Source organism: Osmerus eperlanus, chromosome 6 (genome assembly GCF_963692335.1).
Source record: "Osmerus eperlanus chromosome 6, fOsmEpe2.1, whole genome shotgun sequence".
NCBI lineage: Eukaryota > Metazoa > Chordata > Actinopteri > Osmeriformes > Osmeridae > Osmerus > Osmerus eperlanus.
The window spans coordinates 12,944,892-12,971,648 of record NC_085023.1 but is presented as its reverse complement, the minus strand read 5'-3'; the positions used below and the strand labels follow the sequence as shown (position 1 = coordinate 12,971,648).

The 26,757-nt window shown below is 50.6% G+C and overlaps 1 protein-coding gene across 23 annotated transcripts in view; it reads left to right on the top strand.

Annotated features, from left to right (window-relative positions):
• Nucleotides 1-5,053: 5,053 nt before the first annotated feature.
• Nucleotides 5,054-26,757, top strand: part of camk2g2 (calcium/calmodulin-dependent protein kinase (CaM kinase) II gamma 2) — a 50,632-nt gene continuing 28,928 nt past the window's right edge. For 22 of the 23 annotated variants that reach the window (XM_062463668.1, XM_062463676.1, XM_062463669.1 and 19 more), the window contains exons 1-3: nucleotides 5,054-5,258; nucleotides 6,394-6,488; nucleotides 26,639-26,698. In XM_062463668.1, the coding sequence (XP_062319652.1) occupies nucleotides 5,194-5,258; nucleotides 6,394-6,488; nucleotides 26,639-26,698 (220 nt within the window). In that variant the 5' untranslated portion in view covers nucleotides 5,054-5,193. The remainder of the gene's footprint in view (nucleotides 5,259-6,393; nucleotides 6,489-26,638; nucleotides 26,699-26,757) is intronic. The other variant, XM_062463680.1, reaches the window with a different exon arrangement.

The window sequence follows — 26,757 nt, the reverse complement described above, 5'->3', positions numbered from 1 at the left end:
GGTGTGTAAACTGAAAGCCCTCTTCAAGAAGGTGGGATCTCGTCTACAGAGGTCATCGCTGTTCTTCTAGCCACAGAGAGAGAGAGAGAGGCGAGAGAGCGAGAGAGAGAGAGAGAGAGAGAGAGAGAGAGAGAGAGAGAGAGAGAGAGAGAGAGAGAGAGAGAGAGAGAGAGAGAGAGCGAGAGAGAGAGAGAGAGAGAGAGAGAGAGAGAGAGAGAGAGAGAGAGAGAGAGAGAGAGAGAGAGAGAGAGAGAGAGGGGGGGGACAAAGAGAGACAAAGCTGACAAACCTCCCTGAGACCGAAGCTAGCTGACTCACTGTCTGTCCCCCGGATACAAAAGAAGAAGGTGACTTTGTGCAACCGACAGATTGCGCAAACATGACAGAGACAGAAACACAGCGAAAGCAGTGGGGGGGGGGGGGGGGCAAATGAAGGACAGAAGAGGAACATTTGATGTCTCATTCGCCCATCAACAGAAGGACACACTTGGAATGACACTGACAACCTGAGGGATATTCTCCTGACAAATGTCAGTTTGTCATTTGTACTTGGCTATATAACAAACCCTTCACGCAACTCACTGCCCATCTGACACACCACTCACATCCCAAACCTCTGAACAACACCGCATGGCCTTAAAATACCATGAAACCCTAACCAGAAAAGCACAGTCAAACATACTGGGTCAGTCTTTCCCTCCAGTTGACATACAGCATTGCCTGACCTAAAGATATGTTCCCACACATGTGTCTCATGTGCAAGTAGGATATGCCTGTTGGCCAAAAACCAAGACTACGATATGAAGCAGATCTAACTGGAACAGACCGGACCAAACTGTTTGTTCTGTTGGGTGTGTAGCGCTACATTACACACAAGCCAGATCTTTTTCAATTAGACTTAATGCATGGGTTGACTTCGACCCATTTGTGTAGGAATAGTTGTACGTTCAGTGTTGGTCTTGAAACCGTGCCAGAGAGACGAGGTTTGAAAAGATCCCACTCACAGAAGTAGGGAGCGGCAGATCACTTCTTCTTTCCAGCAACACTGTCAGAGCATTCAACAAGCTGCCCACCACTCTCCTGCCTCCTCTTCTCACCCTCCAGCCAATTCACATTCTTTCCCTCCTCTCCCTCCCTCCCTCCCTCCCTCCCTCCCTCCCTCCCTCCCTCCCTCCCTCTCATTTCTTCTCATTGTGTCCTGCTCTTTGCCTCTCTCCTACAGCATCAGGAAACTTTTCTTCCTCCTCGTCCTCCTCCTCTTTCGGGCTCTCTTCATTTTGTTTCTTCCAAAGGCTCAGGTCCGTTCAGGAGCAATAGGTTGGGAGAATATGGAGGAGAGAAATGAGCTATGGTGTACACGCTCTTACATAAATAGAGAGGTGGAGACAGAGGAGGGGGAGGAGGGCTCCCCAGGGTAGTAGCAAAGGGCCCGTGGTTTAGAACGATCCCCGCTCCGCCTCTATCTGTATAATCTCTTCATTTGTGAAGATGAACATATCAAAACATACCAGCAAAGGTCTATGTATGGTTGGACACTGCTCGGTATAATGAAATGTGTTCTTCCATGTATAAATACACTCTGACAGAATGTGTGGGCGATTTGTCACTTGAGTTGAGCGTTTGTGTAAAGATTGTGTGGGAGTGTTGTCTGTGCGTGTGTGTTTGCATGAACGTGGGACTGTGTATGTGCGTGTGTCTGTGTCGTGGAGGTTGTGTTCAAATATGTCTATGCATTTGTGTGTACCCCATGCCAATTAACAGCACGTATGTGTGTGTTCAAATGTTTTAAGTGGATACAGTACGTGCGTATACACTATCCTCCCAGCCAAAACACTGAACATGGAATCTGGGGACAAGGTTTGTCAAGAATGTTTTGAATTAATGGTAGTGCTTAGAGGCGAACCACCAGAGGGTTTAAACCCTAAAACTCCAGCACACTAAAGGCTGTGTGAACTGATTCCTATGAAGTGACACAATGTGTCCTGCAGATATGAAGAACCCTCGCAGGCTATACATCACAGGGTGACAGACTGTACACACACACACTATGTACACAAATATTTACACACACACACATACTGTGTACACATTATACAAGTTAACATACTAAATGTGGATGCCATTTAAAACAAGGGAAAACCGGAACATGTTATCTCATAGTCACACAACCCGTTCTTCTGTTTGTGAGCTATAAGCCCTTGTTAAATAGTCACTCTTTGAAAAGGTGCGACTCCAGCAAGAGGAACAGGACCTATTGACTGCCTTTCCCTTTAAAAAGTCACCTATTAACCATGAGAATAGCTCTAATGTCATTTTAAATACATCATTATTGGAATCCTGTTGTTTTGTAATTGACAGACACAGCCTCCAGACATTCGGTAATGCCACCCAACTAGTTGCGAGAATAATGACACAGATGCACTTTCTTCAAATACCAAAGTGTGTTATTTCTTCTTCTGGGGGTTTAGTATATTTCTGGATATGTGGTAAGACAAGATAGAGAAGTAACAATTGTGTGAGCTACAGTTTGATAAACCACTTCTCATCACTTTCAGTTATTTTTTCCCATGGTGTGTGTGTGTACAGTATGTGTATTTGCACTGTGTGTGTGTGAGAGAGAGAGAGAGAGAGAGAGAGAGAGAGAGAGAGACAGAGAGTCAGAAAGGCTGGAGAGAGCCTAACTCTCAGCTCTTGAATGTGTGCCCGTCCTGTACTTATCAGCCGTGCTCCACACACGTCAAACTTCACCTCCCCGTCCAACTCGAACTGGGAAGAGAGGCCCTCGAAAGAGAGCTCCACCTGGGAGCCACGTTGGAATCATTCCTGTTGAGTGAGTCTCTCAACCTCTACTGCTCCACTACATAATTGTATATTATAGCCACTCTTGTTGTGATTGTTTGGTGTGTTATATGGAAGTTCCCTAAGCCAGTGGTGACATGAGGTGTCTGCTTCCTACCTAAATAATGCAACGTAATGGGATGATGCAGGAGCTAGCAAAACAGGAAGTGAGGCCTCTACTGTCCCTGCTAATGTGTGACTCTTTCCTCATACAATCCAAACTTGGCTTTGTTGGCTCTTGGTGGAGGGCACGGTCGGACTGGCCGTCGGGAGAGTCAGGAAATTTCCTGAACGGCCGGTCAAACGGCCGCGGCATAATGCAAAAAATATATATATGAATAATAATACACGGCCGTGGTGCCGGTCTGCGTTTCAAAGTCCCGGGACGTTTTTCAGGCCCAGTCCAGACCTGGTGGAGGGTGTGTGTGTGTGTGCGTGTGTGTGTGTTTGCGTGCGCCCACCAGTAACACACTGGCTTTCCAACAATGATATTATCAAAGTCACAGGCACTGTAGGGCTGCATTCGAATAACAACTGCAACCTCGAAAGATGAAATTACTTTTCGAAACGCCCACCACACCCCCCACGCCTCACCCTCGAACACACACACACAAACACAACTCGGGAATGGAAAGTGGCCGTCGAGCGTTATTGTTCCTGCCTTTTCCAAACCCCCCCCCCCTCCTCTCTCTCTCTCTCTATTTCTCTCTCTATTTCTCTCTGTCTCTCTCTCTCTTTCTCTCTGTCTCTGTCTCTCTCTGACTCTCTGTCTCTCTGTCTCTCTCTCTCTCTCTCTCTCTCTCTCTCTCTCTCTCTCTCTCTCTCTCTCTCTCTCTCTCTCTCTCTCTCGGGATGTCACATCCCTTTCCAACCACCCACCACTCAACTCTGTGAACCGCCTGTTGAAGTCTCGGCCGACAGCAACATCACAGAAAAAACGCCGCAATTAATGCCGAGCCACCTCTGCGCCACATTAATTAGGCTTTCATATCAGTCTGGCTCCCCGTAATTACAGCAGAGGCCAGAGCCCCGGCTCCTGTGTTCACCGCAAACACTCTTTAATCCCGGGTGCTCTTCGACCAGGCTGTCTGGGAAGCCCTCCCAGCTCAGAGACACTCCACTGCTTCTGGGGGGAGGAACGCACCCATAGAAATGGTCGGTTGAACCCTGGGAGTGAGATTTGTTTGGGGGTGTGGATTAATGCAATGGTGGAAACATGGTGTTATACAGTAGGCCTACACAGAGATGCACACTGAGAGAGGTAAGTGTACAGCCTTCTCTGATGCTTGCCAATACATTCTCTTCTCCTCCCTATACCCACCCACCCACTAAATTCCCTTCCAACACACCCACGTGACATACTGCGATGAGGAAATATTAATACCCCTTATGAAATATTCATGAAAGCTCAGTTAAACCTTTACAGTGGAGAATGCCATTACATAACACGCACAATTTCAGTCTTTTAAAACATGATCCTTCTAACTTACAGTAAAACATCTCTCCAAAAAGAGACTTAGCAATGAATTCAATATACTTAACCTATAAACCCACAGAGACAAGACGCATTTTCCTTTCTTTAGGTTGAGGTTCTCAGGGTGAGTGTACTGTGCATGGCCTTGATAATACACTTAAGCACATAATGAATACTTACTTGTACCAAGATCTTACTGAGACATAGGTGTCTGTACACTCCAAAGAGCAATATCGTTTTAGAGTAGCTGGGGGCTTATTGGAAAAAGGATGGCATGATGATAATGATGATTAGTTGCTTCCGAGAGAATGTGGTCATGCAGTGGGATAACGTTTGATAAATTATATTAGAAACAATATGCCAGTAGAGGTGGCTTACGCAGACGGTTGTCCAGGCCTGTAGAGAGGCATTACTGAGTGTGATTTTTCACGAATATATTGCACTTGAGTGGTAATGTAAGGCTTTATTTAGTCTTCATCATCATTCCTTCCTCGTATTGCCAAACATTTGATTTGATTGTCTGAGCCTATTTTGCTGCATCCGTACATGTGGAGTCTGGAGTGCGTCTATGTCTAGGCTCCGATACCTCCGCTCATCTACTGATTTGTGCTTACTTTACTTACAGCTTCAATTGTAGAACGGTTAGCGGAGGCTGAACCTAGATATAGCGCGCAGGAGAGATCTCGCGTTGCTTGACGTTTTTTTCCTTCTACCTCACCCACCACCACCACTAGGCTACTACCACCCTCCTCCTCCTCCTTCTACTCTCCCTCCGTCACTACCTCTACTGTATCTCCCTTTCCTTCTGCCTTTACGAGATCTCCTCCCGAAACCTGAGCGAGGCAGTCACCAAACCGAGAGGCGACACCCCCCTGCACAACATGGCTACAATTGTAACCTCGACCAGATTTACAGACGAATATCAGCTGTACGAAGAGCTCGGAAAGTAAGCGACAACGATATTGTTCTCCTCCGAATTCTTTGTTAAACATGTTTGCTGCTTTGTGAGGCTCATTGTGCGTGTCTAGTTCACTGTTGACAAGACAGGGTATACACTGTCAAAAACAGGGAAGCGAAGGCACCACTTCAACGCGGAGGTGATTGCTTCGAAGCTTGTTAAACCAACCTTATTGTTAAGCCAAATATTTATTTAAAAAAAATGTTCTAAACCCATCTGAGAAGCTGAGCTTGCATGCGAACGTGCACCGAACTTAAATGCCTCGTTTTATCATAGAATATGGACACCTTGCAAACGACATCCGCTGTATGTGTTGATACATTTCAAACAACACCTATTCATAAAAGTATTTTTTTTAGATCGTTGTCTGTCGCATACGTGTCTATTGTTACCTTTTTGTTGTTTTTCTATTTCAATTATGTAGTGAATCTGTCATGAAGGAATGCTGCATTCGTTGAGGATTGTGTAATAGTTGTATCACCCATACCGAAAATGTGCGTTGTAACATATTTTTGCAAAGATACATGTTAACTGTCGCTAGACCACGCTTAAAGCTGTCTTTGTTTGCATATTATAATCCCATGCCTGGTTTATGGAGTTCTGCTCCAACTAAATGATGTTTTGCATGAAAGGAAATAATGATAGACGGTGTAGCCTTCTTATATTTCACAACTACTACTGATAGCTGTCAATATGAATTACGCTCAACTGTATGCCGCCGTTTAGCCTACAGTGGGTCAGTTCTAAATTCACGTTTCTATAGCACTGTTAAATCCAGTTGACTCGGATCTTCTATTATAAAAAAAACACAAGCCATTCTCAGTCAGGCATAAGTTACTCAATCAGTAAAGAGTATGCAATAGCTAGACTTCGATGAAGAAACACGTTTTGTAACTTACCTTTTGATTGAATTTCGTGCGAAACTGATGCAGTCAGGCGACCGTGAAAACAAGCCCAACGTGAAATTCTCACCGGCACCCGGTTTTCTTTTAGTTAACGATGAGGCTATAATTACAGATGTGTTTTGGTGGGTTATTTGGTTCTTTTTTACTTTGTTGTGACAGTATTTCCTGTCTTTTTTCAATGTCTTTGTTTAATTATTTTTTGTACATTTCTCTTATAGGGGTGCCTTCTCAGTTGTACGGAGATGTGTCAAGAAGTCCACTGGCCAGGAATATGCTGCTAAAATTATCAACACGAAAAAGCTCTCAGCAAGAGGTAAGTCAGCAGTAGGCATAGCCTCCACATTTCCAACTTTTGAACTTCTAACCTATTCACTTAGATGTTTTGTTCCAGTGCTTTCTGTCAAAGTTGTAGCTCAGCCGCTGTGTCGAATGTGTTTGTTCTCCATTTTGACCTCCAGCAACCAAATGTTAGGCCCGCTGGACATAACTGCCAAAAGCCCTGTGTAGTGATCGGTACAGCACTGTAACTCTTGAATTGTTAAGTCCGAACAGTTTCTTTAGTAGCTCTACAGTTGGGACGGCTATGTAGACGTATCTTGTGTTTTAAATACGTTAAGTCAACTCCATCAGACACTGGGGGTGAATCTCAGTTTAGGTCCCTCGTGGTAACATGAAAACAATTCTCTACCTCCCTTCCCCATCCACACGTACACGAGCACACTCTGCAAGACCTCCCTATCCATAGGCACAGAGTCCAGGGGAACACATTTCGTTGGACGAACAACGGTCGTCCTCGAGTATGGATATCATCTAATTAAGCCTTGGCCACAAGGTTGGAGATACGTGAGCCAGGGCAACCACCAGCGCTGCCGATGCTGCAACAGCAAACAAAGACACGGGATCTATTTCTGGAAAGTGGACACTGTTGATACCTGTCTGTTCGAGTATCAAGTTGGGCCATCTCGTGTCTTGCACTCAACATGTGATGGAGATGGATATATATATTTGTTTGTTTCTTTTTTCTTTTCTTTTTTGAAGGGCGCCCAAGCACTTTCCTCTTGTCGCCATTGTGTACAGTGCGTGTGTACTCGCGTGTGTGATTAGGCTCGGGTTCGTGTCATGAAGGGGACTTTAACATGCCATGACCGAAGCTGTGGTTGTTACACTATAATCACACAGTCATTCCCCATGCCCCCCACCCCCTTTCACAGTTGCTGCCCTCCTCTACTCCATACTCAGGCTGACAGCTCTTCGCCCATATTCTCTCCAACTCGAACTGAAACAAAATCATTGTTGAGGTGGCATATTGATCCGAGAATCAGCAGTGTTTTTCTCATGGAGATGTGATATTGATGTCGGTTGTCTGCCATGTCCATGGTGTTGACAGGAAGGCTTCAGCCATGGCTGGCATGGACAAGGGGCATGAGCAGAAGAGGTTGTGTGATAATGAGAAACGCCAGAGCGGCCATATCAGGGCAGATTGTGCCATTCCTCCTGGGGACGGCAGCTGAATTTCAACAGGCCCTGCTTTTTCTCCATCATTTCTCTCTCTCTCTCTCTCTCTCTCTCTCTCCTCTCTCTCTCTCTCTCTCTCTCTCTGTCTCTCTCTCTGTCGGTCTCTCTGTCTCTCTCTCTCTCTCTCTCTCTATCTCTCTCTCTCTCTGTCGGTCTTTGTCTCTGTCTCTCTATCTGTCTCTCTCTGTCCTGTCTCTCTCTCTTTACTTCGCTCTCTGGACTTGGTGAACAAAGGATGTATTTTAGAAGAGATTCTTTGAAAGACCGTAAGCAACAGGTAATTAGTTGCGCACAGTTTGGAGAGCTGTATTGGCAGAGACCCTGATGAAGTTACCCAGCAACAGGGTTTGTGAAACTGTTCATCACATTGGCTGGCACTGAATTACAAGTGATGAGGGCCAAGCGGAGGCAGTGGCTAACACACACACACACACACAACTCTGTAACAAACACACACTCCCTTTTCCCTACTGCTTCTTCTTCTAACGCCAGTGCCCTTAATCAAAACTGAAAGCCTGGGACTTGTTTTACACAAACAGAAGCTACAATCCCCCCCCCCCCCCCCCCCCCCCCCCCGACCCATAATGGAGCATGGGAGAAAGGGGCATGATTCCTGCAACTCTTTTCTTTGTTTTGGAAACGAATAGGAAGAAGCGAATCTAGAGAGAAGCGAGAAAAAAGAGAGAAGGCACACAAGCTATTGAAATCCCGTCACTATTATAGCGACGGGCCCCGTGTGTGTGTGTGCGCGCCTCGTGTTTTTGTATTTGTGTGTACGTTCTCACCGTGCTTGTGCGCGATCTTTGAGTATGTGTGTGTGTTGGTGACTTTAATGCTTTCTCTCCCCCTCCCCCCTCGCTCATCTGTGTGATGTGTTTCAAACATCACAGGCAAACAGATTTTGCAGGGAATTGGGAGCTTTGGAGCATTTGTGCAGATGAGTTGAGTGCATGATGTGGGTTGGATTAAATCCTCTTCTCTTGCGGCCCAGAAGGTCATGCCGGCAGGGTATAGGTCAGTGATTATCCCTGGATTGTAAAGACCACCACCACACACACACACACACACACGTCTGGTCCCTCTCCAAGTCTTGTTTGTTGTTTACAGCAGGAGGGACTAGATCAACGTCTCCCACTCAGTTGGGGTTCAAAAGTCAATACTGCTATTTCATCCAAATCAATTTACATGTTGCTTCATGTGTGTGTTTAAAACAATGTCAAATAGACTTACACACACACACACCCCTTTGGTCAACAACTCGTATTTCACAGACGTCGATTGTTTTGAAATACCTACATATCCGCTGATGAACTGGTGCATTTTCCTAAGGTAGGGCACTGTTTAAGACATGTCTACCCGATATCCAGTATCTATCATACGGCAGCGCTCGATGAGTCATGAATGGTATGCTATGGGTCAGCCCAGCTGCCTAACAGGACTGGTTCTAATGACTGTGGTCTCCAGGGACTCCTAGCTGGCAGTCCCTCTGCGGGGTTGAATTGGATGTGGAGCCTTTGCAGGCCTTCACCTTGCCGGGTCTCTAGAGTGTGTGTGTGTGTTTCATCATTCCCCTCTGCTTAGGGACCCTTCTAGGCCTTGGGTAGTATTTAGTATATGTATGTGTACAAACATCCTCTTACCAGGTGTCTTGAAGTGCGTGGGTAATTTGTGATGCTACCTAGCGGATGGCGCTAAGCTCACGCCGAGCCCCCAGCCCAGGGAGAGGCAGCCAGGCTAGAAAGGCCAGCCGACGTTTTTAGAGAGGCTGATGGAACTCTTGTTGCTGAATAATTGACTTCGCATAAGGCCACGTTGTCTGGGAAATGGTAAAGAGTTGAGGAGGGCCACTCTACCCATCTCTCTCTCTCTCTCTCTCTCTCTCTCTCTCTCTCTCTCTCCCTCCCCCCTTCTTCGCTGAGCTGCTTACTGTCCTCTTCGATATTTTTCTTTGTCTTCTACTCCACTAGATCAGTTGCTGCATAATGGTCTATGCACGCAGGCGTGTGTGTGTGTGTGTGAGAGTGTGTTATCAGGGCCTTGGAAGGCTTCCTATGCGCTGGAGGCCGATTGGCGGAGGCCTGATAAACGTACAAGAACTGGCGTAGTGAATCTTTAATGGGACAAAACTGTGAATTTTTAATGACTGAGCCGAGAGAGAGAGAGAGAGAGAGAGAGAGAGAGAGAGAGTGAGAGAGAGAGAGAGAGAGAGAGAGAGAGAGAGAGAGAGAGAGAGAGAGAGAGAGAGAGAGAGAGATGAGAGAGAGAGAGAGAGAGAGAGAGAGAGAGAGAGAGAGAGAGAGAGAGAGAGAGAGAGAGAGAGAGAGAGAGAGAGAGAGAGAGAGAGAGAGAGAGAGAGAGAGAGAGAGAGAGAGAGAGCCCTGCGTTTGCCTTTGTGCAATCCATGTAGATCTGATGAAGTATTGTAGCGCACGTGTTCCGCAGAAACCGCGCAGAAACCCTCCCTTTTATACAGGGCCGGACGTCAACACAGGCCAATTAGTGGAGACGGAAGAGTGTGTTTTTTTCTGTGTGTGTGCGCACGGATGAATGGATGGATGTGTGTTTCTGGGCCTTTCCTGTCACGCCTGAATGACAAAAGCCTCCTCGTACAGCAGCCTCTGCCCTGCCTCGGTTCTCCTCGCCGTGGCCACGGCGGAGCTCGCTGTCTCTCGTTGGCCTCTCTCTCTCCCAGGCTTCTTGTACGCTTCAGGAGCCGAGCGAGGGGTCATCGCGAGGGAAGACGGACATCTCCCGACAAAGCTATTTACAGTAGCGTCGGGTCAATATTGTTTTTTGGTGTCCCACAGGGACTGCTGGCTGACTTAACTCATAGATCACGGCCCAAAGGCTATTTGTCGAGTCGAATAGGTGCGGATGCTCCCCTTAATGGCACCGGGTCGTTTGCCTCCAAGTGTCTTTTATGTCGGCTCTGCCTGTACGATCCGAGGTTGAAGAGCGCGCGTCAAAGCGAGTCTTCTGTGTGACTCGGCACGTTTCTCAGCACGGCCAGAACTGCGAGTGACTCACGCACGGTGACCTCAGTCACCGAGAGTGCGTCTTTACTTTCCAGGAGGAAACGTCGCCAGAGCCTCCTGCCCTGAATCACGTTACGTTCGAGCTCGTCACAGCGAGCGAAGCGGGTCTGCGCGGTCGACTCTCATCACTGTGACGGGGGGGACGTGGGGGGACGGGGACGGGGGGACGGGGGGGTGTGATTCATGCTCTTGTGCTTTGTGGTGTATCCTGTGTCTGCGTTGCGTTTGGTGTGTCTGCACGCCGTTCCTCTGTCGGATCCCCACATGTGGGATCTATCTGAGAGGTTGGAGCCTGCCCTCGCTCGCCTGCTGCTGGCTCCAATCCAGGTGTTTCTCTCCGAAAGTGAAATTGGGTCTTTCTCCGCCCACCCGCCTCTTGCGTCTTGGCTAAGACCACGGACTCCCCCCCCCCCCCCCCCCCTCCCCCCCAAAGACAGAGGAAATGTGTTTGTGTTTTTTTTATGTGAGGGCATGCGTGCGTGCGTGCGAAATCCTCGGAGAACGAGACGCCCGTTCGAGCCCCAGATAGTGTCGAGTCATGATTACTCACAGCGTGAGGGTGGGAGGCTTCGACACGAGGACTGGACGTATGTTGTCTCTCTCTCTCTCTCTCTCTCTCTCTCTCTCCTCTCTCTCTCTCTCATCTCTCTCTCTCTCTCTCTCTCTCTCTCTCTCTCTCTGGAGCGGGCCGGCCCGACCGTGCCGCTTCCTGTCCTCGTTCTCTCGCTCAAACGGAATCGCTGGCCTTTGATGATGTGGCGCGCGGCACACACGTTCTGTCGTGGCAACGCACCACACGCGCTGCGAACGTGCAAAGACGAACACCGACAACAGGAACTGGAGAGTTGAAAGTGTTCCTTTTCAGCAGACAGTAAGGATTTCTCTGACAAAGCTGTGCGTGCGCGCGCGTGAGGTGTTGCATATGACTAGTGCTGTGGTGTGTGCTGGGTGTCATCGTGAAACTCGCTCGTAGAACCAGAGGAAGCAGTTTGGGCCCCTTCCTGGAAAGCACGCTTAATTGCAGCACAGGCTGCAGAGGTGTGTGTGAGAGAGAGAGAGTGCTGAGATTAGGGCCTGAGTAATGCCCTAAGCTGACTCCCCTTTCCCTCTCTCTCTCTCTCTCTCTCTCTCTCTCTCTCTCTCTCTCTCTCTCTCTCTCTCTCTCTCTCTCTCTCTCTCTCTCTCTCCTCTCTCTCTCTCTCTCTCTCTCTCTCTCTCTCTCTCTCTCTCTCTCTCTCTATATCCCTCCATCATCTCACTTTCCCCTCTACCCCCTTCCCTTCCTCCTCTCCGCGCCCACAGAGAGCTCTAATCACAAATGTAATTACGAGGATCTGCGCCGACGTTCGGCAGCGCACCGCGCGAGCGTGCTCACACAGGTGGGCGGTGCAGGCGCACGCGCACAGGTGCAAAGCGAGCAAAGTCTGCGAGCGCGCGTGGGCGTGATTACCCGCTCGCACGCGTGCACGCTGGACAGTCGGGGCCGTCAGAATCGTCCCAGTCCTCCCAGACACGTAACAGGATAATCCCTTCCTGATCAGGCCGACACGCGGTGACACCGTCAATCAGCACGGCTGTCAGCGAGCGCGCCCGCTCTGCTGTAGCGGCCACAGCTTCTGGGCGTTGTGTCAATACATTCCAACTATGTCAAATAGACATACCTGGTTGGTCGACCCTGTCAGCAGGATAGGCCAACGAGAGCGCTCCACAAATACAGATGCTCCCATATTTGAAGCTCTTGTTTTCAGTCAGATTCAAAGGGGAAATGCAGAGCGAAATATATTACAAAATGCTGGCTTGTCCACTTTACCTAGATTGGCCTGGTAGTGAGGTTGTAAATGTATACGCACCTTAAAGGTTGAGTGAAAAACAAGCTGAGTGGCAATAGACATGTCGACAGTACAGTCGTTTCATACCGTTTTATACAACAATTAACACACAAAACAGTAGAATATATATGGAGTTTACTTTATATATTTAATGAGGGAGCCAGGATGGCAAACAGGTGTTCTAAGAGGCTGTAACGCAGTTTGCGTCTGCATTTGTTTGAAGAGAGACACCTATGGCTCACAGTCCATACAGCCCTTAGCTGGACAAGTACCCCTTGCTGACGAGCTTCCTATTCGCTGGTATTGTTTACTGGCAGACAATGGGATGAATGGTAGTGGGTTGTAGCCTTTCGTCATGTTTTTTCCTGTGTGGACATGCTAACAACAGTGGCTAATAGTCGGGCGTCTCGTAGAGCCCGTTTTCGTTTAGCGAGTTCTTTGAGGGTTAGGTTTCAGCGACAACTCCCACAGGAGATAAGGCAAATGAGAGAGGGCCCTTATCACGATATAACATTGGAAGCAGTCGTTAGCAGGAGTTTTATTGTCTCTCTTTAAATGTTTGTCTATATTGTCCGCTCTTAACCAGGCTGTCTTTATCCTCTCCTGACATGCAAACGCACATATGCGGACGTTCCGGAACACGCACACCCACACACCCAAACACATCCGTCATTCCTACCCCTGCACCTGCCCTTTCCTCCCCCAACACTCACATCTCACACACGACACTGCGTGACTGCTTGCTGCAATGAGAAACATGAGTGTTGGCCTTGTCGATACTTGTCGTATTTCCCTATTTCCTTTGCCATTGATGTCAACCTCATTGACGAGCTCTACTTGTTGGCTCAAATAATAGTTGCAGGTGGTTAAAAGCTTTTGGCAAATAAACCCGAAAGCGTACACACACACACACACACACACATAAACACACACACACAGGCACTTCCCCCTAGTGTCTCAGATGCTGCTTCAATTAAAGCCATGTGACGCTACATTACACCTTAGCAGCAGGGCTTTGTCCACAGGCCCTCCCTGCCAGATCCGACCAGTTCTGATAGGCCCAAACCTCGCGCGGAATCGCACGCAGCCACAGAACGGTCGAATCAAACGCTCCCGAAGGCCATGGGCAAAGTCACGGCGCGGCCTTTTTCCCACCCCAGTAGGGAGTAAGCCGACTGAGTCAGTCAAGCATGCCCACAGCCCAGTGGTGGGACATGCTGCCCTACCCCTCGGACTCATCCTGTCTCACCCTGGCCGTTGCGTCAAGGACAAGCAGTCAGGTCGGCTCAACACCAACCCCAGCTCCAGTAGGTGCCGGGAACTGTTTGCTGACGGTGGGACGGTTTCGACTCGTACGGCGCGAGTGTCAGTTAACCGGAAGCCGCACCGAGAAATGAGTGAAGCCGTTTTTTTGGGGGTGGTACGTTTAGTTTTGTTTGAGTGTGTGTGTGTGTGTGCGTTTGCCTGCGCCTTCCTCGGCCCGCCAAACCGCTGCGTCTGTGCGCAGAGGGGTGAGTGTGAAACGCACGCGTGTCGCTGCCTCAGCTTGTGTCAACAATATGTTTGAGCTCACGCCCATAGATATCATACATGTGTGTGCCGTTGGAGATGATCCCCTCCCAGGGTCTCTCTATTGTCAGGACTGAAAGGGCCCCTACTGCTGCGGCCTGCCAATCAGGGACTTAGGCTGACATCACACGGAGGAACAACAAAGAGAGCGCGGCTCCCAGAGAATCATGAATACTGATGAGGTGGATCATGACTAGGATGGTAATGATGGTTATCACTCTCACAGCTAAGATGAATCCCATTGGAAGTCCATTAGGGCGTCTCTCAAACAGATGTGTCCCCGGTATGTCTCTCTCCATATCATATGCACTCGGATAGATATGTCTCAATGTTATGTGCACAGTATATGAAGAGAGAGAGATGACGTCGATAACGCCGTACGTTCTCTTTCGGGCCGACTCTTTGTCGTTAATTATACTGATGAAAGTGGGATGGATGTGTAGGTATATGTCTAAAACAATTCATTAGACTTTTAAGTATGCAGCTGGACCCACCACAGTAACAGCTCGAGGAAGCGCAATAATGACTAACACCGTCACTATTTAATCATCCGTTCTCATTTGTACAGAACACTCTCAGGGCGAGCATTCAATTCAGGTTTTCTTTGGGAACATTTGGATCTCAGAACACACTGAGCTTCGTCACCACACCCATAAGCCGATGACACACACACACGCTGGACCCACGTCGATGTCTGACTTCTTCCCGATGTTTCCAAAACATTGTTTGTGACTCACCGCCCCGAGTTCTGTCCGACCTAATATCACGAACAATTGTCGCACGCTCACAGTCCCCGAACCTTTAAGGCTGACCCTGGTTCACCTCTTCAAGTCAGCGCGCCACCGTAAAAAAAGTATGACTTTCAGCTGACAAGACAACGGATAATGAGATTTGACAGACGCGCCGGTGAACGGGCGGCAGCACAGGGCCGTGCCCAGACACCTGTGCACTGATAGGCTCTGCGCTCCAGTCAGTGTGTCTGCTGTTTATGTTTTCCCTCTTATCAGCCCAGACCTCATCCAGCTCCACTAATTGTGCAACCCTGTTGACACGGTCGCTTCTCACCCGGCCGCATGCGCGTGGAGCGGCGCATGCACGAGCGGCGCATGCACGAGCTAGCGGCCGCCAGCGTTTCTGAGGGAGGCTGGGCGGTGGACTCTGAGGTAATGGGGAGGAGCACGCGATTACCGGTGTAATCCTCGCGACTGCCGCACTACGGTAGACGGAATTGACGCCGGAGCTTCTCTCGCTGGGCCGGCGTGTGTGTGTGCCAACACTACACTACACACACACACACACCCGCCCACACGCGGGCATCCACACGCACCCATGAGCACACTGTATGCCCTGACCAACATATGGCAAAAAAGAAAAACAGTGACACATGCAGCGAAATCCTGACACACATCATGAGGCATGCGCTCGCATGCCTGTCTCCTCAGCCCACGCTCAGGGCCCGGCGGCCCATCATTTGTGTTTGGATGAAAAAGAAAAGGGGGAAAAAAAAGAAAAGCGATTCTGAGCCGTATGCAGAAATGCAACGCAGCTCCCTCGCCGCCAGAAGATGAGCCGGTGAGCGTGAGCGAGCAGAGAGAGGCGAGCGTGTGTGCGCGTGTGTGTGTGAGGGATTTTTAGGCCAGCAGTTTGGTAGCAAGGGGGGGGGGGGGGGGAAGGCTGGCGCTGGTGGGCGGGTATTTCGGCGTGGGTGGATGGGGGGAGGGGAGGGGAGGTATGTGAGTGGGAGGGAGGGAGGGGGCGTGTGTGTAGAGGAAGCCAGCGCTGCGAGGAATTAACGATTCTCTCAAGTCCTCCACGTTCCTACGTCCTGAGAGCGACCCGGGCCTGGTCCGGGTCGCGAGGGGAGGGGAGGGGAGTGGGGGAGTGGGGAGAGGGGAGAGGGGGGGAGGGAGAGAGGGAGAGAGGGATCGGAGTGTCTTCCCTGTGCCGCAGTGTGGTGGTGCCGTCTGGAGAGGGTTGCTACGTGCTCGCCGTCGTCTTCACTACGAATGACTGCTCTCGTCACCAGGGTGACATATACATGCATATATATGCAGGCTAATATGTCTATCTGAGTGTGTGTGTTGGATGCTTGTGTGAATGTTTCTGCTGAAGAGGGAAGTGGATAAGGTCAAATGAGAGGCACTACGCAACAGGTTCGCTTTGTATGTGGCGGGAGCCCGCTAATCGCTAACACGGTTAGCTTGTTTGCCGTGAGTCTCATTGATGAGACGTGGGTGTTTTTAGCACTTAACTGAATATGCACCACAACATCCCTCACAATATTGACACCGGAAATCCCCAGTATGGATGATCAGAAACCAGTGGTTCGCAGTAAATCCATCGCATGTATGAATTCGTATTTTTGTGGGTGTTCCTAACCTGGCTTCGTAGATAGAGATAGATCTTCTATCTCCAAACACACGAAACCCATCTGTCAACAACCCGCTGCTTCACTCTGTGGTAGCCTTGCCTCGACTAAATACATCAGCCCTACCACTGGGAGAACACCAGCCCTGCTGTGCATGAGGCTGTCTCTGTGTTCCGGAGCCTTCTCATCTGTGGGTGCTCACACACACACACAACTCTGCCCAGTATACACACACTCACGCACACACAAGCATCCCAAATGGGGAACTTTATTTGAAGCTGCGTGTGTCTGAATGTGTGCGTCGGGGGTTTTGTGTGCGCATGTTCACTCGAGAGTATCGGGGATGGATTCCTACTTCAACGGAGAGCACAGAAAAGGAGTTCCACCGTGAGAAAGGTAGAACAGGGAAGGAGAGGGACCGATAACCGCAGGGGGGGGGGGGGGGGAAGTGGTCAGGTGAACGCCACTATGGCGGACGGTAGAAGAGGAGGATAGAATGTCATAGCACAGGAGTGTGGCTGGACGGAGAGAGAGAGAGAGACAGAGAGAGAGACAGAGAGAGAGACAGAGAGAGAGACAGAGAGAGAGAGAGAGAGAGAGAGAGAGAGAGAGAGAGAGAGAGACACAGAGAGAGAGGGAGTGAGAGACAGAGAGGGAGAGAGAGACAGAGAGGGAGAGAGAGACAGAGAGGGAGAGAGAGACAGAGAGGGAGAGAGAGACAGAGAGCGAGCGAGAGAGAGAAGTGAGACGGGAACAAAGGATAAGTGGCGATAGGGGGGATAGACTGTCGGAGGCAGGGAGACGTGCAAGTCTCAGTCCCCAGGGTCAGCGTAAGCTTTAAACTATGGATTATCTGCGCTCACTCCTCCGCTGGGACAAGTGGGGGGGGGGGGGGGGGGGAGGTGGAGATATTCCCTAGGAGATGAATAGATCAGGCAAAGCAACTCCAGAGTGCAGCACACAGACACACGCCATTGCGCTCCCTGTACGATACGCTTTTGCTCAGTACTGTCGGTGGCACTCTCTCTCTGTCTCTCTCTGTCTGTCTCTCTCTCTCTCTCTCTCTCTGGTTCTCTGTCTCTCTGTCTCTCTCTCTCTACCCTTTTTCTCTTTGTATTGCTAATTTGGTGTGTCCAGACAGCTGGTGAGTGCGGAGGCTGAGCTCGAACGGATGAGTGGGTGAGAGGAGCAGAATCCGCCGGCCCCCGTCGAGTGGAGAGCAAAAGATGAAGGATAAGAAACCCAGTGAGAGGAGGAGGGACAGGGGGGCGGATGGTACCAGGGGTGAAACCAAAGCCAGGTCATCTTGACTTTGTGAGGTAGCGATTGGACGCCGAGTGTTGTGGCTCATTCCTGTCTGGGTTCGCCGTGAGACACGTCGAACGTGGGCTCCTGCGAGTCGAGTCAACATGCAGGACCAGGTTTCTATGCGCTTGCGTGTGAAGGTGCTCGGAATTATTTCGTGTGTTTGTTCTTAGCTTCACACAGGACTCCCTATTACTAGTTTTGACCCTTTCTCTCTCTCTCTCTGTCGGTCTGTGTGTGTGAGTGTGTGAGGTGTCACCCCTCATTTGGCTTCTTTGTCTGCGCTGATACTTTCCAGATTGGACCACCGTGCTCTAGGCCCATCCCTCCTGCTCATACAACCAGCCAATCACAGGCCTAAGCTGTCCGTGCCAACAACCCGCATCTTGTGTCACCAGTAGACACAGATGTGTTGTCAGGATATACAAACACACGCATCCAATAACAGAGAGATAGGAACACACGGCCGCGGCAAGTGACTGAAATGTAAACGTGCGGTTGTTTTCCTCTGTCATGTGACAGCCTGTCTAGCAGTCCATCGGCAGCCTGGGTACACACACACACACTCATAGCATTGTCTTATTGCTGACCTCACTTTTTTGTCATGTTATTAGCTTGTACATCTCCAGGATTACACACTTCTTTCTTCCATTTTGTTTGTGTTCTGGTTGTGGCCTGACCCCATCACTGTCAAGTAGAGAGCCGAACATGGCTTCTTCCTCTGTCGCAGTCTGAACCCTCCATTACACTCTCGTGGTCTAAGGGCCGCTGGTCAGGGCTTCAATTCCATTTGACATCAACCCGGAGGTTTACAAGTTTGACAGAAATGACAGCAAGTCGCTCAGGGAAGGTTATCCAGCATAGCCTTATCCACGCTCGTTTTCCGGGCCCCATTCTGTGCTAGTCTAGCTTTTCGTTTGACCCTCGGTCAAAGCACCTTTTGGAACTAGCATTAGCATATCATTCTAGCATAGCATTGGCGTTAATCTAACATGTTAGCTACAGTACCATTAGCGGGCAAACTCTCTTAGCATAATATCAAGCATAGCCCCAATTGCCTGTTGTAATAGCATGCCAGGCGAACCTACAGCAGCAAGCATAGGACTTTTATGTTTGAGGCACAGGCTGCTCTCCTCCGCAGGATCCACTATCACTAAGCTGCCTCCTAATCGGGGACACGATGGTCGAGCTGATGATAATCTGCCCTCCATGCTGTCTGATACTGTAAGCAGATGACTTCTGGAGGAATCCTTTACTTTACTATTATTTTTCTCCCCGTCATCGAGTGATGAGGGCGGGCCTCACAGCTCGTGAGATGGTGGCTACATTTTGGTGGCGTTGTATTGCATTCCACTCTTAATCTGTTAACCTGTTTACTCAAAGACTTCCGATCCTTATGCATAGCTCTCTCGTGAATCGGGGCAGAGTTGCTTTGCGTAATCGGCGGGAAACCCACCCCGACGTGAATGTTTGTCCTGCTAAGAGCTCGTCTCTTAATGGATGTGCTGACTCAAACCGACAACGCGCTGGACTCTTTCAGCTGTGAGTCAAACCTCTTGCTTTATGCTGCTGTCTGGACATTTCCAAGACAAGTAGGAGGAGTCGGGAGTTGGTGAGAGATGTGGACTCTGGTTGGAGAAGAGGTGTCTTTGTCAAGTCGATGGGTTTGAAGTCAGGTTGCATCCCACCTTCATCCTCGTACGCGGCTCCTCACAGGTGGCGAGCGAAACGCGGACTGACCCTCTTCCCTCCACCTCCATCCCTCCAAGCCGCCATTAGTCATCGCACCATAAACAACCCCTTCTGGGGAGTGCAGCGTGAACGAGACGGGGAAGTTGTTTTTGTTGCAGATGTTATCGTGTTTCTTTCTTTTTTTGGCCTGTCCCCAAATAGCGCTTACGTAAGGCCTGGTTCACTGTGAACTGGGGAAACAGGGTCAGGGTTTATTTAGGTGCAGCCTGAGAGGCCCTCACCAGAAACGCGTCGTGGGAGATACGAAGAGGCTGCTGATGACGACAAACAAACACACAAAGAAACAGAACAGAACACCCAACACAGGAGTGTGGGGGGGCGGGGGGGTTGGGGGGGGGGGGGGTACAGTGGCTACAGGCCACATGTCCCACCCCAGGGGACAGGGCGTAGGGGAGGGGCGTGGAGCGGCGCGGTGGAGGGGGGGGAGGAGACGGCTGTTTCATAACCAATCCCGCGCTCGCGGCGGAAAACAAAGCATCGCCGACCATCGCTTCATCTCGCTCGCTCGCTCGCCCTCCCCAATCCTTCTCTCTCTTTTCTGTTTCCATCAGCCTCCCTCTCTCTCTCCCTCCCCTGTCCTCCTCCTCCTCCTCCTCGTCTCTGGGCTGGTCTCTGGGGGGGCCTGAGCAAGCCGTGGTCGGTATCTCGGCCTCGTTTGCATATTGCGGAGGTGGCGGGAGGTAGTTGAAGCCCCTGGAGCTGGGGCTGGCGAGCGAGCGAGGCAGGGAGCTGGTGAACGACGGAAGGGCGAGAGGGGGGGGGGGGGAAGCGTGGCGTTTTGGCCGGGGCCTGGCGGAGTTTCAGAGCCTCGTCTTGGAGACGTCAAGGAACCTGAGGGCCACACTTTGTGGAACTCTGGAGAGAGCATCATCCTTCCTCCTTCTACTCGAAGCTTAGTTCCGTACAGGAACACACACACACACTCGCTGTCTTACGGGTCACATTTAGAGCACAGACAAACACATGCTGTTAACAGACAGATACAAATACACACAGACCCTCCCAACCCATTTCACATAGATACACACACACACATGATCCTATTGTTCCAGCTACACTGGAACTAGCACTCTGATTGGCTACAAGCTGCAGGGGGAGGGCCACTGTTTTGTCCTGACCTAAGCGGTCACTTATGACGTCACACAGTCTCTCTGGACAAATGGCCTTTCGGGCCTGACAGCCCTCCTGGTGAGAGAGAGGGACATAGAGGTGACTCAGACACAGCCCTTCATAGGTTACAGTGTTTTGGACATACACAAGTCTTACCTGCCTCATATCATTACAAGGAGGGTACAACCTCACCTTTTCTTGTTTTCAATATCCACCGGTGTCCTCACGCTCAGCCCTGAGGGGACCACGTTGCTAGGTTAGGCTAGGCTAAGCTGGGCTTGGATGAACTATGCTGGCTAGGGCTAGGCTTGGTTGGGTGGAGTTAGGTTAGGCATGGCTAGGCTAGGCTAGGCTAGCATGGCTGACTCACTACTTTAAGCCCCGGGATTGGAGGTATTTTTAGCTGTCTGGGCCACACTGACCCCTCCTTTATCCACGTGTGACCTCCAGTAAGTCTCCCTCCTCCAAGCTCTCGCAAACGAGAGGTAATCTCTCTCGTCTCCCTCCCTCTCTCTCCCCCACCTCCCCCTTCTCTCTCTCTCTCTCTCCCTCCCTATCCCTTCCACCTCCTCTCTCCCTCCACCTCCTGCTTGACCCCTCCCTACCGCAGGCGTCATTGTCGTGTCCGATCCACTATTTCGCCACCTTTTACCGAGGCTCTCTCGTGCTTTTACACTTTCCCCTCGTGCGCCTTGTTCTTTCCCCCGTCTCTCTCTCTCTCCCTCGCCCGCTCGCTCTCTCTCTTTCTCGCTTGCTTACCCGTCTCTTTTTTTAATTAAGCTATTAAGCTGCAGTTAACAGCTCACCTGTTTTCATAGATCACATCCTGGTAATGAGCTTGAAGGGAATCGCACCTTCTTTTTTTCCCTCCTTCAGTCAGCATTTCCTTCTGTCAGCTGCTCAAAGGCAAATCTCTTGTCTCGACCTTTGAGGGATAATAGGGGTCCTGTTCTCGTTGAGTATGTGTGTGTGTGTGTGCGCGTGGGTATGTGTGTGTCTGTGTGTGTATGTATAGTTGAGGTCCAAGTCCAGGACCAAGTCCAGCGGGGCTCACATAGATTGGATCTGTATGGATTAGGGAAGCCCTCAGGGGATTCACCTGAGGTGATTCGATGCACTTGTAGTCACAACCACCTGCTGAATTGTGTGTGTGTGTATGTTTGTGTGTGTGTGTGTGTGTGTGTCTGTGATGCAGCTTTCTCTTTGTACTTTTTCTCAGGGCAGGATACAACGTTGCTTTGATCACACGTACGCACACACACACAACTCTTGGGGCTGACTATGTGACAATGAGGATTCCACAACGCACACACACACACACACACCCACAGTGCTGCCTTCCTACTCCTATTGTCTGTCTGTCTCTTAGACAAAATGTTTACGAGAAGTTAAATCAAAGCTTTCTGTCAAAGTTCCGTATCACTCTTGAGGCAACAATCATTCTTGTTGTTTGTAGTCTGGGGACATCATCCAATTTGGGAAACATTATTTACTGTGCTGATGGGTTCATTATTTTATGGCCCTAGTCGTGATGTGTGCTGTATTTCTTCAAAAAAGAATCCCCATAGGTTTGAATGAAACATCCCCTTAATATATTCCTGTTTTTACTTCTGAAATCCGCAGTTGGAGCTTACCAAAGGGTGGGCGTTGCAGAGCCTATTTAAAACATGGGAGTGGAACAGCCTCAAGACCTCTCCCTCTTTCAGTATCTGCTCAGTAAAGTGCTGGTGAAAACTGATATGGTTATCGTCCCTTTGGTTTCCAACCAAGGGCAGTACGCCACTGTATACAGTTGAGATGAACTCCAGCTCCCGGAAGTACAGCCATGAAGTGAAAAAATGGTTGGGGATTCGGCCAAAAGCAGCACGTCTCACGCACACACACACACACACCTCCTCGCTCCCTAATCCTACAAGGACTCCATTGGTATGCGGAGAACCTCGGTAGGGGGGCCGCTGTGGTGTCTCGTTTCAGACACGCACACACCACCCCATCATGTGTCTGTAGACAGTAGGACCTATGACATCACAGGGACTGTCCACTGAGAGAGCTGCACTTATCCCAATTGAATTGCCGAGATGGTCGCCGGTCTGCCACATCATTTATTCATCCTATCTGTGTCATCTCGGAGGTCTACCTTCACTGAAACAAACAAGCATAGATGGAGACAGGGAGGAACCACATCCATCCCTAGACCTTAACCTCTTTTAGAAGCTCTCAGTAAATGCCCTGACAAAGGTCACTCTGCTGAAAGCTTGGCAGAAAAAACAAACGGAAAACAACCATTTTGGAAACGTCGCCAGTGGGTGGATGTATCATGAGGAGAGTAGTCGTCGTCACACTGGCCCTGCACTCGACAGCTTCACCGATGACTGAATGCACGAGGACTCACTCCCCCTTATCGTCTTCCATCTCCCTGACCCCCTATACCCACCACCTTTGCTGAGCATCCGTACAGACGCGCGCGCTTGTGCGAACGTGCGATCGCTCGACGATTTCCCGTTTTGCCACGTGTGCGTGTTCCTGTCTGACCCCCTGGCAAGCTTAGCGGCACCCCCACACGGGTTTCTGGGACAGTATCGCCGTATGCGCGCACACACACACATTTACACACGCGCACATTCACACACACACACACACACACATGCTCACCCACGTCCACTTAGAGCCATGTTCCAGATTAACTGTTCCTCTGAGCGTTCCCGGGGCCTGCGGTGTGAGGCATGTGGGCGGGGGGGGGGGGATATCGAGTGTCCACCGCTAATGCAGTTAGGTAATAAAGACATCTGTGCAGCAGTGTAAATGAGTCCTGTGGTATGTCGTAGCTTTACACTCTGAATGTCACTCACGAAAATGCAGTCACATATGTACCAGGGCAAAGAGATGTGTGTTTTATATGTGTGTGTGTTGGTGCATGCACAGACCACTGCCTGTGTGCAATACAGTGTATGGGTTTGACTGTTTTTCTAGGTGTGTGTGTGTGTGTGTGGTTCTTACTGGAGTTTTTTTCCCCTCATTCTGGGAAAGGAATTACAGAGGGGAGTGATTCCATTTAGAGCCTTTAAAGCCATTATTGTAAACTCAATCAAAACATCACTCGGATGATGACTAAAAGCATAGCTTCCAGCCTTCCATGCTTTTTTCTCTCGATCCCCCACCCCCCCAACAGACACACACAGGCTCTCTCTCGCACACACACACACACACACACACAGCTACATCAATTCTAAAGGTCTCGCTGCCCTGCTTGCAGCGGGTATTTATCAAACTAATCATCTCGGTGGTGGCGTACATCCTCCTTCACGTCTTTCGAAGCCATATTCTTATCTGTCCTCGGTTTCTCTCTCCCGCGGCTTTGAGAATCCGCAGAGCGTCCACACGTGTGCGTGCGTTCGGTGACGGGACGGAGGACAGGAGTTCACATGCCAATCGGGGTCTCTGATCCCCCCCCCAGAACGCCGTCGCTCTCGGTCTGCCCCCCCCCCGCCGACGTCCGCTCTCCCGTTCAAAGCCCCTTCGAATCTGTGCCCAGTCATGGCGGTGTCATCACGGGGCGAGGAAGGAGGAGGAGGAGGAAGGAGGCTTTGACGCTGCTGCTCTTTCACCGAGGAAGAGGGGGAGGGGGGGGGGGTGGAGGGAGAGAGAGGGAGAGAGAGTTCTCACTGAGGGGAATATGCAGAGCGCTGAGGAGGCTGTGTTATGTCATTTCTGGGAGCCGGGCCTTACTGACACGTCAGAGAGGATTGAGCAGGCGAGTTCTGATTGGGGAGGAGGAGTGGCAGCTGGCTGGCTGAGCGGTTCGCACGCGCACCACGGGGGCACGCGCGCACGCGTGGTAGATGCAGGGAGCGGTTGCTGATTGGCTGGGGAAGCTCAGGAGGGCGTGTGCGCGGGTGTCAAAGGTCAAGCTGTGGGCGGCACTGTAATCCTGTTACTGGTCCTCTCTCTCTCTCTCTCGGCCTAATCCTGTGGGGTGTGGAGGAGGGGAGGGGAGGAGGGGAGAGGGGGGGAGAGGAGAGGGGGGGAGAGGAGAGGAGGGGAGAGGGGGGAGAGGAGAGGGGGGGAGAGGAGAGGAGAGGAGAGGAGGGGAGGGGAGGAGTGGTGTGGTAAGAGTGTGTGTGTGTGTTGCCTATATGAATGTAACTAAGCATAAACAGACCCAGCAGGAACCATGCATCAACAGCTTTGAATCCCAACCTGCGGATGACAGGCTAACAAGCCCCTTTCTGGCTCTTCTGTGGATGTGTGCGTGCGCGTGTGTGTGCGCGTGTGAGTGTGGGTTTCTGTGTCTGCCTCAGGGAGATAATGCCTCAACTTCCCCAGGCTAGTTGAGCTTCTTTTTTCTAACAAGACCTTACCATAGCCTGTGGTAACCTCAGGGTTAGTACCTGTCTGTACTCTGGGTTGTACAGCATGACAGCCAGGGTCTGAAGCCATTGGAGCTACCTCCCTACTATTAAGCCATGCCGGGACACAAAACGTGTGCGTGTGTGTGCGACTCTGTCCGTGTGTGTGTGGGTGTGTGGGTTTGTATAGTATTACATTTACATTGCATTTAGTCATTTATCAGACGCTCTTATCCAGAGCGACTTACAGTAGGTACAGGGACATTCCCCCGAGGCAAGTAGGGTGAAGTGCCTTGCCCAAGACACAACGTCAGTTGCCATGACCGGGAATCGAACTGGCAACCTTCGGATTACTAGCCCGATTCCCTCACCGCTCAGCCACCTGACTCCAGTATTACCTTGCCGTGCCATATCGTTGTCTACTGAGGAGGTTAGGTGTCCTCGTACGGTGACGGGTCTTTGTATGGGTGACAGGACAAGCCAGCCAGGATTGCTCCGAGGCTCCTCCTCCCCCAGATCCCAGTCCTGGATGGGAGACAGAACGTGACAGAGGATTAGGCAGGACTGCGCTGACACGCGCAGCCCCCCCCCCCCACACACACACACGCATTCCTGCACATCTGTCCCACAAGGAGCTGACAGCTGGTGTGAAGGTCTGCCTGTACTCTCTCCTTCATTCCTCTGTCTGTCCATCTTTCCACCTCTCCTTTGACCGGTCCATCCAGTTGGAACGTCAACTGGTCCTGCGGGCCACCCGCCCCGAGTACTCTCTCACAAACGGACTCGATAACAAACTCACTCACCAACAAACTCACACTCACTCACTCGTTAACAAACTCACTCCCTCACTAACAAACTTACCCACTCAGTCCTTCACACACACACTCACACACACACACACACATACACACACACCCCCAAAACACACCAACTCAAACACACAAACATACACACAAACCCACTCCAACACACCAACTCAAACACACACGCCCACACACACACCCAGAGCTCCGCCCCTCCATTATTAGAGTCATTAACCGGACAGTGATTCCGTTAGGACTGAACTCGGGAGACTCGTTTCACTAAGTGCAAAGGAGCCCGTGCTGCTGCAGCAGGGTGCATGTGTTGACGTGCGTGCCGTGTTTGCCTCTCCGCCGTGGTTGCCGCGTGGCAACCACCATACGGGGCTTTCCGTTAACATCCCCCGATGAAAAGCCTGTCACACACACAGCTCTTACGAAGCAGGCATGCCTTTTCATATACCGGAGCGGCGATAACGTCAAATGAAGGGACCCGAGTGACGGGGAGATGCAGAGAGCGGTGCGATGGAGGGAAACCATTTGAGCTTGTTGCCAGGGTTACCCCGTGTGCCGCGAGGTCCGTTTTGTCGGGTTTTTTGTTGTTGTTGCGTGTCCCGTGGGCGCGCGCGCTTTTGATTGTGTTTGTGTGCGTGAGGGTGGTTTGTCTGAGTGCGTGCGTGGCCCTAGTTAGATGTTCACGTCTCCAGGACTGACTGAAGACAGATGTCACAGGTGTGTGACGTGGGAAGAGCGACGACACGGCGGGTTGAAGAGTGTTTTGTTGTTTGTTGTCGCCATGGGTCTGACGCGTTGTGCTCTCCTCCTCCTCCGCAGATCATCAGAAGCTGGAACGAGAGGCCCGCATCTGTCGCCTGCTCAAACACCCCAACATAGGTGAGTGACGCCCCCCCACCCCCTCTCCCCCTCTCCCCCTCTCCCCCTCTCCCCCTCTC